Source organism: Schistocerca americana, chromosome 7, assembly GCF_021461395.2.
Source record: "Schistocerca americana isolate TAMUIC-IGC-003095 chromosome 7, iqSchAmer2.1, whole genome shotgun sequence".
NCBI classification, from domain to species: Eukaryota; Metazoa; Arthropoda; class Insecta; order Orthoptera; family Acrididae; genus Schistocerca; species Schistocerca americana.
The window spans coordinates 345,288,140-345,305,701 of NC_060125.1; the positions used below are offsets into that span (position 1 = coordinate 345,288,140).

Consider the following 17,562-nt stretch of genomic DNA (forward strand, 5'->3'; position numbering starts at 1 on the left):
CTACCAACCAATTTCTCATACACAAACAGCAGTTGACCGGCGTTGACTGGTGAAACGTTGTTGTGATGCCTTGTGTAAGGAGGAGAAATGCGTACCATCACGTTTTCAACATTGATAAAGGTCGGATTGTGGCCTATCGGGATTTGTGGTTTATCGCATCGCGACATTGCTGTTCGCGTTTTCGAGATCTAATGACTGTTGGCAGAATATGGAATCGGTGGGTTCAGGAGGGTAAGACGGAACACGGTGCTGGATCCCAACTACCTCTTATCACTAGCAGTCGAGATGACAGGCATCTTATCCGCATGGCTGTAACGTCTCGATCCCTGAGTCAACAGATGGGGATGTTTGAAAGACAACAACCATCTGCACGAACAGTTCGACGACGTTTGCAGCAGCACGGACTATCAGCTCGGAGACTATGGCTGTGGTTACCCTTGACGCTGCATCACAGACAGGAGCGCCTGCGATGGTGTACTCAACGACGAACCTGGGTGCACGAATGGCCAAACGTCATTTTTTCGGATGAATCCAGGTTCTGTTTACAGCATCATGATGGTCGCATCCGTGTTTGGCGCTATCGCGGTCAACGCACACTGGAAGCGTGTATTCGTCATCACCATACTGGCGTATCACCCGGCGTGATGGTATGGGGTGCCATTGGTTACACGTCTCGGACACCTCTTGTTCGCACTGACGGCACTTTGGACAGTGGACGTTACGTTTCAGATGTGTTACTACCCGTGGCTGGAACCGCAAGACCGCTACGGTCGCAGGTTCGAATCCTGCCTCGGGCATGGATGTTTGTGATGTCCTTAGGTTAGTTAGGTTTAACTAGTTCTAAGTTCTAGGGGACTAATGACCTCAGCAGTTGAGTCCCATAGTGCTCAGAGCCATTTGAACCATTTGAACTACCCGTGGCTCTACCCTTCTTTCGATTCCCGCGAAACGCTGCATTTCGCCAGGATAATGCACGACCGCATCTTGCAGGTCCTGTACGGGCCTTTCTGGTTACAGAAAATGTTGGACTGCTGCCCTGGCCAGCACATTCTCCAGATCTCTCACCAACTGAAAACGTCTGGTCAATGGTGGCCGACCAACTGGCTCGTCACAATACGCCAAGCTTGATGAACTGTGGTATCGTGTAGAAGCTGCATGGGCAGCTGTACCTGTACACGCCATCCAAGCCCTGTTTGACTCAATGCCCAGGCGCATCAAGGCCCTTATTACGGCCAGAGGTTGTTGTTCTGGGTACTGATTTCTCAGGATCTGTGCACCCAAATCGCGTGAAAATGTAATCACATGTCAGTTCTAGTATAATATATTTTTCAAATGAATACCTGTTTATCGTCTGCATTTCTTCTTGGAATAGGAATTTCAATGGCCAGTAGTGTAGTTTTTCATTTCGATCCTTCGGACGCCAAAAGAGATGAATACTGGGAATAAAAAGGAAAAATAAAGCAACAAAGAATGAGCAGAAAGTGGCACTTTTTCCAAAGTTGGCACGCCGTATAATGAAAAAAAAAAAAAAAGGTTTTTGAGGTATGGGGCGGTCACGACCGTATGGACGACTCCCCCGCCCCCCCTCCCCGAGGCCCCTCCCTCTCCTCTCTCGCGAGCTCTTGGATCCACGTCAGTTGCCGCCGCCTTTGTAAGCTGCTGCAGGTATCAGATCGGTTCCCGAAAGCCGCAGAGGGGGCAGCCACCGCCCCTGCTCAGCCGCGATGACAGCGGTTAGAACAAACGCGTGCGCGCTGCCTTTCGTCTGGCATGGCCCCCCGCCCTGTGCCAGACAAAGACCGCGGCGCCGCCGTGTCTGGGCCGCAGGCCTCCAGCGTGACGCACGCCGCCCGGCCCTCGGAGCCGTGCTCCGCCGTGGGGGCTGAGTCACGCTGGTGGGGACCTCAGGCCCGGCCGCCCGGTCGCATTCCGGGCGTCTCTCCGGACTTACTCACGCCGACGAGGCCCGCCAGTCGCCAAACAGTGCCCAACACTCAACACGTGTACTGCATGCGTCACCGGAATATCTTAGCCATACTACAGGTGTGAGACATCGGGGGTTCTCCAACGAAGTTCACAGGTCGACACGTGAAATGCGAAAGTAACTTCAGGTGTACCCCGAGTGAATGCCATAGGACCGTTGTTGTTGAAGGTTTATGTCCGAAGACTGGTCTCATGCAGGTCTCCAACACTAGTCAGTCCTGTGCACATCTCTCAGTCTCTCAGTGGCGGCCGGCGGTATTAAAAGTTGGGTGAGGCAACAACGTTCCTGAAATGCGGAAGGGAGCTGGTGTTCAGAGGAAAGGTACTGAGCCATAATGAATTTATTAACGTTTCTTATATCACTAAATAATGTATTTTTGAAAAGCAAAAATCCAAGAATAACATTAACAAATTGCCTCCAGAACTGAAAAGACTAAATTTCAATAACACAATTGATAGCAAACGCCCCAAAACAGCAATAGTTTGAAATCACTTCCTTTCAATAATGAATATTAAATGAAGTAAAAATACATTCATATTACAAACAGCAGAACATAAGATCAAATGAATATGTCACAATTATCAACCACAGTCTGTTGCCAGTAGTTATCAAAACGCCATTGCTCTCGAAGTAGCCAAAATCACTGACAAGTGTGGTTCAAATGTATGGCAGAGGCAACTCAAGTCGCAATAATTCCTTCTCCTTTACTAACATAGGTGGCGGTTGCCGCTACCACAGCACTAGAAACCATCATTAAAAATTTCGATCATGCTACACAGGCATCTTTAGATCACAATTAACAAGAGATACAATCACCTATCCTGTAACACAGAGACAACTCGTTAATTATTTAGTAAAAATAATGAAGAAAAGAATGAACGTTTTGCAGGAAACTTTGACTTGATTGCTGAGGCATTAAATTTTTCGTTAGGTTTTTTTTTTTTTTTTTTTTTTTTTTTTTTTTTTTTTTAGGTGGAACATGGCTCAGAAATAAGGGAAAATCGGAAGAATTACATCTGCATTCTTTACCCTTAAATTCTAAAATCAGTTTGGAATAGTCACAGCCACAGGCCCACACACATTGACAGAACTGAACTCAATTAGTACCAGGCAAAACCTTCATAAATAACACATTTATATATATATATATAAACGGGCAACCAGGATTATTGTTGTTGTTGTGGTCTTCAGTCCTGAGACTGGTTTGATGCAGCTCTCCATGCTACTCTATCCTGTACAAGCTTCTTCATCTCCCAGTACCTACCCTCCTGAATCTGCTTAGTGTATTCATCTCTTGGCCTCCCTCTTCGATTTTTACCCTCCGCGCTGCCATCCAATACTAAATTGCTGATCCCTTGATGCCTCAGAATACGTCCTACCAACCGATCTCTTCTTCTAGTCAAGTTGTGCCCCAAATTTCTCTTCTCTCCAATTCAATTCAATACCCCCTCATTAGTTATGTGATCTACGCATCTAATCTTTAGCATTCTGCTGTAGCACCACATTTCAAAAGCTTCTATTCTCTTTTTGTCTAAAATATTTATCGTCCACGTTTCACTTACATACATGGCTACACTCCATACAAATACCTACAGAAAAGATTTCCTGACACTTAAATCTATACTCGATGTTAACAAATTTCTCTTCTTCAGAAACGCTTTCCTTGCCATTGCCAGTCTACATTTTATATCCTCTACTTCGACCATCATCAATTATTTTGCTCCCCAAATAGCAAACCTCATTTACTACTTTAAGCGTCTCATTTCCTCATCTAATACCCTCATCATCATCCGATTTAATTCGACTACATTCCATTATCCTCGTTTTGCTTTTGTTGATGTTCATCTTAGATCCTTCTTTTAAGGCACTGTCATTCCGTTCAGCTGCTCTTCCAGGTCCTTTGCTGTCTCTGACAGAATTACAGTATCATCGGCGAACCTCAAAGTTTTCATTTCTTCTCCATGGATTTTAATTCCTACTCCTACTTTTTCATTTGTTTCCTTTACTACTTGCTCAATATACAGATTGAATAACATGAGTGATAGGCTACAACCCTGTCTCACTCCCTTCCCAACCACAAGTCGTACGATACGCAGCAAAATAGCCACTTGACACCAAGTGACGTGCACACTAATCAGATACTCACCATCATCTCTCGGAAAATACAGCGCCCATTGACAAACGCTTGCTTAGGGAGCCCCGAGAGAAGGACGTAATGAAGATTACACGTAGTAGGAAACCGAAGGATATCATCCAGCGGACGCCACCGCATCCAGTAGTTGCAAAGGTCACAACGGACTCTAACCCGGGACCATATTGGACACAAACTGCTTGCAACTTCAGTAGCAGAGGACAAGCCGAATATTATGCGTCCTGCCGAAGTAGCTTCCAACGAGCAGTATTCACGGCTGCGACCAAACCCGCAGTGAGCAAATGCACCACTCTTGCCAAAGGGCCACGACAGACGCTTGGCCACAGCAACACGCCGCCCGTGACACACTCTCCTGTTCTCCAGCCCTTAACCTATTTCTCCGACCTGCCCTCTACCGGGGACAGTAACTCTCCATGCGCTCTTGCGGCCAGAGGGATTCCAAATCAGCGGGAATTAAGTGAAATTAAACGTGGGCCCATGGCACAAAGTCACTGTTGATTTAGTACATTGAAGCGTCAGACAACCTGGTATAGTCATGCGTATTCAAATACGGAGTTAAGTAAACAGGCAGAATATGGCGCTGCGATCGGCAACGCCTATATAAAACAAGCGTCTGGCGCAGTTGTTAGATTTTTTTTTGTTATTGTTTTAGGGCGCAAAACTGCTACGGTCATTAGCGCCCAAATTGTTAGATCTGTTAGTGCTGCTACAGTGGCAAATTATCAAGGTTTGAGTGAGTTTGAACATGGTGCTATAGTCGGCGCACGAGCGATGGGACACAGCTTCTCCGAGGTAGCGATGAAGCGGAGATTTTTTTCATGAGTTTACCGTGAATATCAGGAATCCGGCGAAACGTCAAATCTCGGATATCGCTGTGGACGGAGAAAGATCCTGCAAGAACTGGACCAACGACGATTGAAGAGAATCGTTCAACGGGACGGAAGCGCAACCCTTCGCAAATTGCTGCAGATGTCAATGCTGGGCCATCAGCAAGTGTCAGTGTGCGAACCATACAACGATACATCGATATCGGATTTCGGAGCCCAACACAAAACCTTAGAATGAAATTACAATGAAAGGAACACCCTTAGCTGCTTACAGGCGTTGACTGACGTCAACGGGGACAGATGAAAATGTGTGCCGGGACCGGGACTCGAACCCGGGATCTCCTGCTCACATTGCAGACGCTCTATCCATCTGAGCCACCGAGAACACAGAGCATAGCGCGACTTAAGGGATTTATCTCTGGCACGCCTCCCGCGAAACTCACATTCTCAACGTATTGTCCCGCACTACATTCGTAGTGCCCCCGCCCATTATACGAGGTGCGGCTAGAAAAAAACCGGACTGATGCTGGAAAAAACATTTATTTACAATTATTTACAATTTCATGTTATCTCCTTCAATGTACTCTCCTCCTCGGTCTCTACACCGCTCCATACGAATTTTCCACTGTTCATAGCAATGCTGCAGATCATTTTCGGTAAGTCCATACATTACTTCCGTCGCTTTTTCTTTTACTGCTTCAACAGTCTCAAATCTAGTTCCTTTCAAAGCTGACTTGACTTTAGGGAAAAGAAAAAAGTCATAGGGGGCCAAATCAGGTGAGTAGGGTGGATGATCTAAGATGGGAATGTTGTGTTTTGCCAAAAACGTCTTCACTGACAACGCACTGTGAGCTGGGGCATTGTCTTGGTGAAGGATCCATGACTTTTTTCTCCACAAATCGTTCCGTTTTCTCCGTACTCGCTCACGTAGGGTAGCCAGGACGCTAATGTAGTAATGCTGATTCATTGTTTGTCCCTCTGGTACCCAATCAATGTGCACAATCCCTTTGATGTCAAAAAAAAAAAAAAAACAATCATCATTGCCTTGAATTTCGATTTTGACATTCGTGCTTTTTTTTTGTCGTGGAGAACCAGGAGTTTTCCAATGCATCGATTGGCGTTTAGTTTCGGGATCGTAAGTAAAAAACCACGATTCATCGCAAGTAATAACATTTTGTAAGAAGGTGGGATCACTTTCAATGTTTTCCAGGATGTCAGAACAAATCATTCTTCGGCGTTCCTTCTCTTCAGTTGTGAGACACTTTGGAACCATTTTTGAACACACTTTGTTCATGTTGAAACTTTCATGAAGAATCTGCCTAACACTTTCCTTGTCAACTCCTGTTAACTCAGACACTGCTCTGATTGTTAAACGGCGATGTTGTCGAACAAGTTTACCGATTTTTTCAATGTTTGCATCAGTTTTTGCTGACAATGGTCTGCCAGTGCGAGTGTCATCACTGGTGTCTTCGCGGCCATCTTTAAATCGTTTAAACCACTCAAACACTTGTGTTCGCGATAAACAATCATCGTCGTACACTTGTTGTAACATTACAAACGTTTCACTTGCAGATTTTCCTAGTTTGAAACAAAATTTGATGTTAACACGCTGTTCTTTCTGTACACTCAACATTTTCCGACGCACAGACAAAACGTCAACTACTTAAAACAGACGCCACGGGCAGACTGAGTGCAGGAGGCAGATGAAACTCGAGCAGTAGGCGGAGCGAGAGTCACGTGACAGGCCACGCGACTTTCAGCCTTATTGCATTCGTTTTATTGTTTCACCAGTACTAGTCCGGTTTTTTTCTAGCCACACCTCGTACTCATTACTCGCGAAGCGTAGCTGATTCCCGTAAGAGTTCGGGCACTGTTTGTGCATTCGCACAGAAGAAGAAGATGGTCAAGTGGCCGGTGAGCCTTAACTATATACCATCTTAATAAATACAAAGCCTTAGGCCTCGCCTGGGATCGTCAACACCGACATTGGACTGTTGATGACTGGAAACATGTTGCCTGGTTGGCCGAGTCTCGTTTTAAATTGTATCGAGCGGATGGACGTGTACGGGTATGGATACAACCTCATGAATCCATTGACCCTGCGTGTCAGCAGGGGCTTCTTTAAGATGGTGGAGGCTCTGTAATATTGTGGGGCGTGTGCAGGTGAAGTGATATGGGATCCCTCATACGCCTAGACACGACTCTGACAAGTGACACGTACTTAAGCATCCTGTCTGATTACCTGCATCCGTTCGTGTCCATTGTGCGTTCCGACCGACTTGGGCAATTCCAGCAGGGCAATGCGACACCCCACACACCAATAATTGCTACAGAGTGGCTCCAGGAACACTCTACTGAGTTCAAACACTTCCGCTGGCCACCAAACTCCACAGACAAGAACATTATTGAGCATATCTGGGATGCCTTGCAACGTGTTGATCAGAAGAGATCTTCACCCCCACGTACCCTTACTGATTTGTGAACAGCACTGCAGGATTCATAGTATCATTTCCCTCAATCACTACTTCGAACATTAGTCGAGTCCATGCCACGCCTTGCTGCGGCACTACTGCCAGCTCGCGGGTGCCCTACACGATATTAGGAAGGTGTACCAGTTTCATTGGCTCTTCAGTATATCTATGATAGAAAAATACCTTAGACAAAGAGATGCTACTATTTATCGACTATATACTAAAACTGTTAGCGTTACATTGTGAGCTACATTTAGAGTAGAACTAAAATGCAATCGCATATTATACAGTACTTAATCAGTGCACTTAATCTTCCGTCACTTGTACTGAAAATTTCTACTCCTGTCTTTTGTTGCTGAAAACTTGTCAGTGACCTGATGATTGAAGTCTTGGTTCTCCATGAAGAGGTCTCTTTCAAAGTAAGGTTTCCAAAAGGACGGAAATCTTTCGTCGCTGATAGAGTTGGGTAACAATAATTTCATTCTTTTCAAAGCTTAAAAGCAACTTTCAGTTTCGATCGACGTCATGGGAGACCTGTGAGAAGTGGCTGTAACAGTTTAGCACACTCTTTCAACGTCTTCCCTAGATTGTCCGTTTTTACGATCTCCGCTGCACTAACAGTACCAGACAATGATCTGAATCCTTGTGCAAGGCAGACAGAAGATAATCCTTGAGGTAGATTATGTTCATCCAAGAACATATACACCGAACACAGTTCCTTTAAGATATTTTCAGGAAATTGAGAACAGTACAAGGGGAACTTTGTTTAAGAATTACAAAAATATAAAATTCAGTTATGCTGATGAGAAAACATTACCTGTCACTTTCTACCCTCAAAGCTAATTTTTGAATGAATCTAAATTATTATTTCTATTGAAATATCAATATTGATAATACTGTGGATGACAAAATGGCATACTGTAGCGGCTTGGATAGCAAATTAACATTGCGGGAGGACAGCAGGCTGGGCGAAGTGGCCTTCTTAGAGCGATGGAACCTAATGGGGCCTTTGGATCTGTTCCTACACAGGGAGTTTATACACTGACTGTAACACCGGGTGACGTCACTGGCGAGCTTGCTGCTTGGAGCTAAGGAGGGGCCTCGACTTCTCCCTCCTCGATGTGCAATGGGCCATATTGTCTGCCAGGGAGATGCAGTAGGAGTGCAAACCCACTGAGTTTCCTTTGAACCCAGCAGAGTTTTGGGGTTCGTTACGAGACAACAGGATATTGGACGACCAAAGATAGTTAACTGTAACATATTTCATGGTATATATTAAGCTTTATAAACCAAAAATTATATAGCAAATAGGGACATATAAAATGTAAAATTATTCTCAGTTGTGCAAAAGCGTGACAATACCGTTGACTGCCACTGCAGTCTGTGCATAACTACTGCAACCCACGTTCATTAGAACCCGCTCACTGTAGTCAACCCTAGGTCTCCCTCTAGAATCTTTACCGCACACGCTTGTCTCCATTACCAAATTGACGATTTTTTTGATGCCTCAGCATTTGCTCTACTAACTGACCCCGTCCGTACTTCACAGTTCGATTCGGTACCTCCTCATTTACGTTACGATATACCCATCCAAACTTAAACACTCTTGTGTAGCATCACATTCCAAAAGCTTCTATTCTGAACCGTTTATCGTACACATTTCAATTCTGCACAAGGCTACACTCTCAACACCTTGAGAAAAGACTCCTTAACACCATGAATTTGTATTAGACTACCTGTTACCTCTGGCTGCGTTCGCATGGCTCGTATATCAACTGATGGTTAGTAAGTAAGCTATTGGTCGTGCGATGACATCATCTGCTCTCGGGTAGCTGCCTGTTCGAGTAAAGAGTAGGTAGTCACGTGCGCCCTCCCTCCCGTTCCCTCTCTCCCCCACCATCATCGTTCAGCGTCACTGCCGAGCGGTGCATGTGGAGGGCCATGGCCAAGAGAACATATCTGTGCTTCACACTCTTGAAGTAGTTATACGTTATACAGCGTGTACACTGTATTTGTATGGAGTGTAGCCATGTATGGAAGTGAAACATGGACAATAACCAGTTTGGACAAGAAGAGAATAGAAGCTTTCGAAATGTGGTGCTACAGAAGAATGCTGAAGATAAGGTGGGTAGATCACGTAACTAATGAGGAGGTATTGAATAGGATTGGGGAGAAGAGAAGTTTGTGGCACAACTTGACTAGAAGAAGGGATCGGTTGGTAGGACATGTTTTGAGGCATCAAGGGATCACAAATTTAGCATTGGAGGGCAGCGTGGAGGGTAAAAATCGCAGAGGGAGACCAAGAGATCAATACACTAAGCAGATTCAGAAGGATGTAGGTTGCAGTAGGTACTGGGAGATGAAGACGCTTGCACAGGATAGGGTAGCATGGAGAGCTGCATCAAACCAGTCTCAGGACTGAAGACCACAACAACAACAACAACACTGTACAATACATTTAATAACTTTTTAAAACTGTCTATGTTTTCTGATGTGAAAAAAATTATTCCTTGCCCTACTTTACCCTCTTAAAAATCGATTTTCTTTTACTTTCTTCAATATTTCATCGAATTTGGTTCAGTGTGTCGCATTGAATAGTGTTAGGATGGGAGTATGGATTAAACACGTTGAGGACTGTATAAGCACTTTATTCAACACTTTGAATCGTATTACATGCAATGAAGCTTCAAAGTCAAAGAGTAAATCGGGTTCTCAAAGTGTAAATATTTTTCCCCAATTAACATAATTTTCTTCAGATATCTATTGCTGGTCATTTTGCAAAGCAGGTTACGTTCTCGCTCAGCGTTCAAGCTATGCTCAGGTTTCCTCGAAAAATGCATGAAAATTCGCCTTTCAGTTTTGAGATTAGCGGGTTCAAAGAGACAGACAGACATGACGGTTTTAGATAAAACTTTAAATCACTATATCTTTTTCTTCTATGATCTGATTATAATGAAATGTAGCCTAACTTTGACCCAAACTACGCTCATGTTTCCTGTGAAACACCGTTGAAAATTCATGTAGTAATTTTAGAGATTAACGTGTTCAGGTTGTATACCTGGAAGAATCTTGGAGATACTAAAAGGTATCAGATAGATTATATAATGGTAAGACAGAGATTTAGGAACCAGGTTTTAAATTGTAAGACATTTCCTGGGGCAGATGTGGATTCTGACCACAATCTATTGGTTATGAACTGCAGATTGAAACTGAAGAAACTGCAAAAAGGTGGGAATTTAAGGAGATGGGACCTGGATAAACTGAAAGAACCAGAGGTTGTAGAGAGTTTCAGTAAGAGCATAAGTGAACAATAGACAGGAATGGGGGAAAGAAATACAGTAGAAGAAGAATGGGTAGCTCTGAGGGATGAAGTAGTGAAGGCAGCAGACGATCAAGTAGGTAAAACGACGAGGGCTAATAGAAATCCTTGCGTAACAGAAGAAATATTGAATTTAATTGATGAAAGGAGTAAATATAAAAATGCAGTAAATGAAGTAGGCAAAAAGGAATACAAACGTCTCAAAAATGATATCGACAGGAAGTGCAAAATGGCTAAGCAGCGATGGCTAGAGGACAAATGTAAGGATGTAGAGGCTTATCTCACGAGGGGTGAGATAGATACTGCCTACAGGAAAATTAAAGAGACCTTTGGAGAGAAGAGAACCACTTGCATGAATATCAAGAGCTCAGATGGCAACCCAGTTCTAAGCAAAGAAGGGAAGGCAGAAAGGTGGAAGGAGTATATAGAGGGTTTATACAAGGGCGATGTACTTGAGGACAATATTATGGAAATGGAAGAGGATGTAGATGAAGAAGAAATGGGAGATAAGATACTGCGTGAAGAGTTTGACAGAGCACTGAAAGACCTGAGTCGAAACAAGGCCCCGGGAGTAGACAACATTCCATTAGAACTACTGATGGCCTCGGGAGAGCCAGTCATGACAAAACTCTACCATCTGGTGAGCACGATGTATGAGACAGGCGAAATACCCTCAGACTTCAAGAAGAGTATAATAATTCCAATCCCAAAGAAAGCAGTTGTTGACAGATGTAAAAATTACCGAACTATCAGTTTAATAAGTCACAGCTGCAATATACTAACGCGAATTCTTTACAGACGAATGGAAAAACTGGTAGAAGCGGACCTCGGGGAAGATCAGTTTGGATTCCGTAGAAATGTTGGAACACGTGAGGCAATACTAACCTTACGACTTATCTTAGAAGAAAGATTAAGAAAAGGCAAACCTACGTTTCTAGCATTTGTAGACTTAGAGAAAGCTTTTGACAATGTTAACGGGAATACTCTCTTTCAAATTCTGAAGGTGGCAGGGGTAAAATACAGGGAGCGAAAGGCTATTTACAATTTGTACAGAAACCAGATGGCAGTTATAAGAGTCGAGGGGCATGAAAGGGAAGCAGTGATTGGGAAAGGAGTGAGACAGGGTTGTAGCCTGTTCCCGATGTTATTCAATCTGTATATTGAGCAAGCAGTAAAGGAAACAAAAGAAAAATTCGGAGTAGGTATTAAAATTCATGGAGAAGAAGTAAAAACTTTGAGGTTCGCCGATGACATTGTAATTCTGTCAGAGAGTGCAAAGGACTTGGAAGAGCAGTTGAACGGAATGGACAGTGTCTTGAAAGGAGGATATAAGATGAACATCAACAAAAGCAAAACGAGGATAATGGAATGTAGTCAAATTAAGTCGGGTGACGCTGAGGGAATTAGATTAGGAAATGAGACGCTTAAATTAGTAAAGGAGTTTTGCTATTTAGGGAGTAAAATAACTGATGATGGTCGAAGTAGAGAGGATATAAAATGTAGACTGGCAATGGCAAGGAAAGCGTTTCTCAAAAAGAGAAATTTGTTAACATCGAGTATAGATTTAAGTGTCAGGAAGTCATTTCTGAAAGTATTTGTATGGAGTGCAGCCATGTATGGAAGTGAAACATGGACGATAACTAGTTTGGACAAGAAGAGAATAGAAGCTTTCGAAATGTGGTGCTACAGAAGAATGCTGAAGATAAGGTGGGTAGATCACGTAACTAATGAGGAGGTATTGAGTAGGATTGGGGAGAAGAGAAGTTTGTGGCACAACTTGACTAGAAGAAGGGATCGGTTGGTAGGACATGTTTTGAGGCATCAAGGGATCACAAATTTAGTATTGGAGGGCACCGTGGAGGGTAAAAATCGTAGAGAGAGACCAAGAGATGAATACAAAAGCAGATTCAGAAGGATGTAGGTTGCAGTAGGTACTGGGAGATGAAGAAGCTTGCACAGCTGCATCAAACCAGTCTCAGGACTGAAGACCACAACAACAACAACGTGTTCAAACAGACAGTGCGGAAGATGTAGAACATATTAAGAAATTACTCTGTTTCAGAAACTCTGATCTTTTTACTGTTGCCAGTCTGCTTGTTATAGTCTCTATTTTTAGGTCTTCATCCCGTGAGCGTAGCTTGGGCCAAAGTGGAGGCTATATTTCATCAAAGTCAGATCATAGCAAAAAAAAAAAAAAAAAAAAAAAGATATCGTGATTTAAGGTTTTATCTAAAACCGTCATATATATCTATTTGTTTGAACCCGCTAATGTCCAAAACTGAAAGGCGAATTTTCAGGCAGTTTTTGGAGGAAACTTGAGCATAGCTTGAACGCTGAGCGAGAAAGTAGGCTACTTTGCAAAATGAGCATTAATAGATATATGGATAAAATTATGTTAATTAGGGATAAATGTTTACACTTTGAGAAACCGATTTACTCTTTGACTTTTGAGCTTTATTGCAATACGATTCAACGTATTGAATAAAATGCTTATGAGTCCTCAACGTGTTTAATCCATACTTTCATCCTCATAGTATTCAATGCGACACACTGATCCAAATTCGATGAAATTTTGAAGAAAGTTAAAAAAAATATTTTTAAGAGGGTATTTTGTTGGCCGAATAGCAAAAAACATCTGCAAAGGGTGTTAAAAAAACAGAGCCGAGTATTTTGAACTGTGGTAGTACCCACAGAGACAAGAACAACTAATCAAATAAGCAAGGCTCCAACAACGAGTGCTTTCCGAGATCTGAACGCTTTTTCATAGGAGCAGCTGAAAGACTTTAGAGTGTGAATAATAGCACAGTTGATGCATCGGCACTTGGGTAACAGAAAGTTTTGGTGTCTTCCTGTGTGACAGCACCCCAGGTATACATTAGACTTAGCATTATGCAGTCTGAAATCGCTGGTTTTATTCGTGTGGTATTGTACTTAGTTTTTCCTCAACTAAATCTACCATACGTTCTTTCCCTGAGGGAGGTCTTCCACTGTTTACTTCCTGGGTTACTAGAGCAGAATTGTCCGTAAGACGCTGGAAAGAAACGGTCGAACATCTTGACAGGTGGTACGCAGCGCCTTATACCATTTTCAGCGCAAAAACAGCACAGTAACAGCAAATACAAATGTGACATCATTTGTACGATTTGTGAGACAGCATGACACACACCCACAGTTGCAAGTAATTTATCATGCAATAATACACACACAACGAGACTCAAAACACAATTCTAACCACACCACTGATTTCATTGTGTACGTAGATGACCGTGACACAGCTAAGACATCACAACACTGTCGATTGAGCGTGAATGCAACGACTGTGCTCATATCTGCAACCAAACGTCTTTGAGGACGTGCCGTGAACGAGAGTTCCGGTCTCAGAAAGTGTACGTTCCTGGACTCATGTTTACTGGGCTTCTTTTTCTTGTTTCGATGACTGCTACTATCATTCAATATACTCGACACACCTAGCGCCTTCCCAACCACCACCCACAAACACACACACACACACACACACACACACACACACACACACACACACCCTCGGCCAGTAGTCTCAGTTTATAAGTTGCCAAGTTGCCACTGATCACCAGTTGCTGACCAGTTAGATCTGCTGAGGAGTTATCTATAGCTGCCGCATTTATAGCCCAGCAGCTATCAATGAGAGACTATCAGCCAACGCCGAGCGTCAAAATGTTTATAAATATTCGAGCTTGAACTATAAACTGTCTACAGCGTTTCGGACTGAACAACTATTAGATTAACTAGTGCACTGTCGCTGAGTTAGATTAGGTCAATGTTAACGTGTTACTGCAGTTTTCGTCAAAATAGCGATGAGTATTTGTGTGCTTTTTTTTGTTGTTACTTAAGGTAAAAATCGGCAAGCCGATTGATTTGTCTCTTTGAATTCATATTTGGTAAGTAATTAGACAGTACACTATTTGAGTTTGGCAGGCTCTGATAATATAAATTTTAATATCGATTGACGTGATTACAGTGGTTATATACACTTATTTCATCTTACCTTTTTAACGTTACCATATTTAACCTGATGCTGGCTATTTCAGTTGCTTTTCTGGGCAAGCTTTAGCAATAGGACGTGCTGAGAACACGGGATAGGAGAATCGCAGGAGTGTCTTGCAGAAATCAACCCCCTGAGGGTCGAGGGAGCATGCCCTTCGCAGGACTCCTAACACTTAAAACCTACCCTTGTGTTGTGGGGACGTCGCCTCAGGCTAACGTCATTCAGGCACCTAGCCTGTTGTATAGTTCATTGGACAGATCAGCTGAAGGCATTGGTTCTTGATGACGGAACTCTGCCTGGCATGAAGTATGCATCTGGGGTATCCTAAGAGAAGTACGAAGGTGGTTTGAAAAGTTCTCAGAATCTCCACGAGAGGTCAGCGCTGGCACCTGTAAACACGTGCCACGTCAGTGCTCTTGGAAGAGAGCTGTAGCGGTGACTTCGCTCTGTTGTTCCTGCTTAGTGATTTGTGTAATGGAAAAAATCGAGATTCGAGCAGTGATTTAGTACTTCGTAAAGAAAGGCAGGAAAGCAGAGCACATTCATGCCGATTTCCAGAATACACTGGGCGACTCTGCTCCTTCATATTCAACTGTTGCCAAGTGGACAAATGAATATAAATTTGAAAAATAAAAAAAAGTTCCAGTGATGTATGTACTTTTTTTCTATTCCGTTCCGAGAACTTTTCAAGCCAACCTCGTATATTCAGCTGAGAAAAATATTCCAATTGTCCAAAAAAAATATGACGAAAAAGCTCTGACACATTGCAGGTTCAGAAAATACCACAGAGAGGACACAAAGCTTCGAGCACAGTTTTTTAGCTTTCCCAAGACCTGTGACGCGAGGCTAGCTGCTGCGTAACGGGGCACTGATGGGGAAATTAATGTTACGTCAGGAGGATGCAACACGCTGTCCAAAGTTTTTAGCAAAAATAGGAAGAAAATACAGATTTTTAACGTTTTATAGTGTTTTATCTTTTCTGGCAGGAGATTTTGATGTAAGGAAACAATTACGCCACTAGCGGACCGGTATGTATTTAAGAGGGTTGGTTGCCGAGATTCTTGGTTGGAATAAGTGAGCAATCAGTTCTTTACTGACTAGGAATTTAGCAACTTGGCACCGAACGCATGGGTACTCTGCAGGCTTCGCTCTCAACTGGAACAGCTGACTCAGTTAGCAGAATGGGCTCCCATAGTCGCGTCATCAGCACATCGGTTCCAGTACCTGATGGCAGCCAGACACGGTGTCACCTATCTGCTCATTAAACTAAAAATTCAGAATCATATTCGAATTTACTTTCCCACGTTCGTCAGCGTATTCTCTATTGCACTGGCAGCTCTGCTTTTCCGGTCAGACAAACAATCATGTAACTGATTTGTCGGCAGTTTGAGATAAATTTCACAAACACAGAAATGTGATCATGAGATAATTCCGTCCCCCTCCAAGAAACTTTGCCAACCGATAGTTCACTTATCTGCTTCTCACAGTTAATAAATAGTTTGTGATATTCGTAATTTCCTGACTTATTTATATGCTTGTCGCTTCTCATGCCTTTTTCGTAATAAACTAAACGGTGCACTTAAATCATATCTTTGGTTAGAGTAACAGTCTCTCCCTGTTCACATTTTATATTTTTCAACGATAAAATGCGCATTCCCCACTTTCAGATTAATTGTTAGCGTTGCGATCTTTCATAGTGTTAATCATTCCTTTGCGTGCATTTATTCCAGCATTGCATGTTAAGGGCGCGACTGCATCACGATTAGTTTCACACACAATTATCTTCACTCACACTCAAGTGGGGTTTTCCAATGTCTTTGTCATACATTATTTGTCTTTTAGTTTACCGTCTCCGAGTGACGTGTCTGACTGAAAGAGTGCAAGCACGCTACCCAAATACAACAATTACTTTTCCGTGGTAGCGGGTTCGCTTCCTGGTACCTCTTACATTGGGCGCCAGACTTATTTGGTGAATACAACAGCTTCATTGCTGACAACATACCTATCCGCGATTCTAGTAGTCCGAGAAAGTCTCCCGCTATTATCTACATCGCAGTTGTTTGTTTTGAAAATAGTATGTTTTATGACACAATCGCATATAAGTTTTCGATAAGGAATTGTCGGTTTCAGCCGTCACTGGCCATCTTCAGATAATAAGACGGATACAGTAGTTCACGGACAATATGATATTCTCAGTGAACTACTGGAGTGAACTATACCATCCAAAGGCGACAAGCGATGTCCGAAATCACTAACTTATTATTGTAATTGTGTACATGGCTGTGCAGTAAAATAAAATATTTTCAAAATTGGCATTTAATCTCTGACGTCTCCAGTACGATCGAAATGTCATACTTTAGATAATCTGCACTGTCAGACTCCTTCTATTTATGTCTGATTAGACCTCTGATGACGTACGCAGCTCCCGTCTGGGGATATGCAGCTCCTACACGACTGCGCCGCCTGCAGGTCATCCAGAACATACAGAACGAAGTGCTACTAATCATTAGCAACGCTCCATGCTACACACGCACCGTGGATCTTCACCATGAATACCGCCTTGATACCCTCAAGGAAGTATTCAAAAAACACGCCACACGGCTATATAGGAACTCGAGACACTCGAACAATCCTTTCATCCTCACTCTGGGAAACTACGATCACAACCACAGGTGGGAGCACAAGCGGCCAAAGACACTACTAGCTAGAGCATAGCCACCTATGGTAAACTAACATACACTAACAAGCGACAAACGTCGGCAAGCCCCTGCATATCAGCAACACT

General features: G+C 43.1%; 1 protein-coding gene across 1 annotated transcript in view; it reads left to right on the forward strand.

The window, feature by feature from the left end:
* The first annotated feature begins 1,770 nt into the window (after positions 1–1,770).
* LOC124622920 (zinc finger BED domain-containing protein 4-like) overlaps positions 1,771–17,562 on the forward strand; it is a 99,280-nt gene continuing 83,488 nt past the window's right edge. Inside the window, exon 1 of the mRNA XM_047148709.1 lies at positions 1,771–1,972. Within this exon, the coding sequence (XP_047004665.1) occupies positions 1,771–1,972 (202 nt within the window). The remainder of the gene's footprint in view (positions 1,973–17,562) is intronic.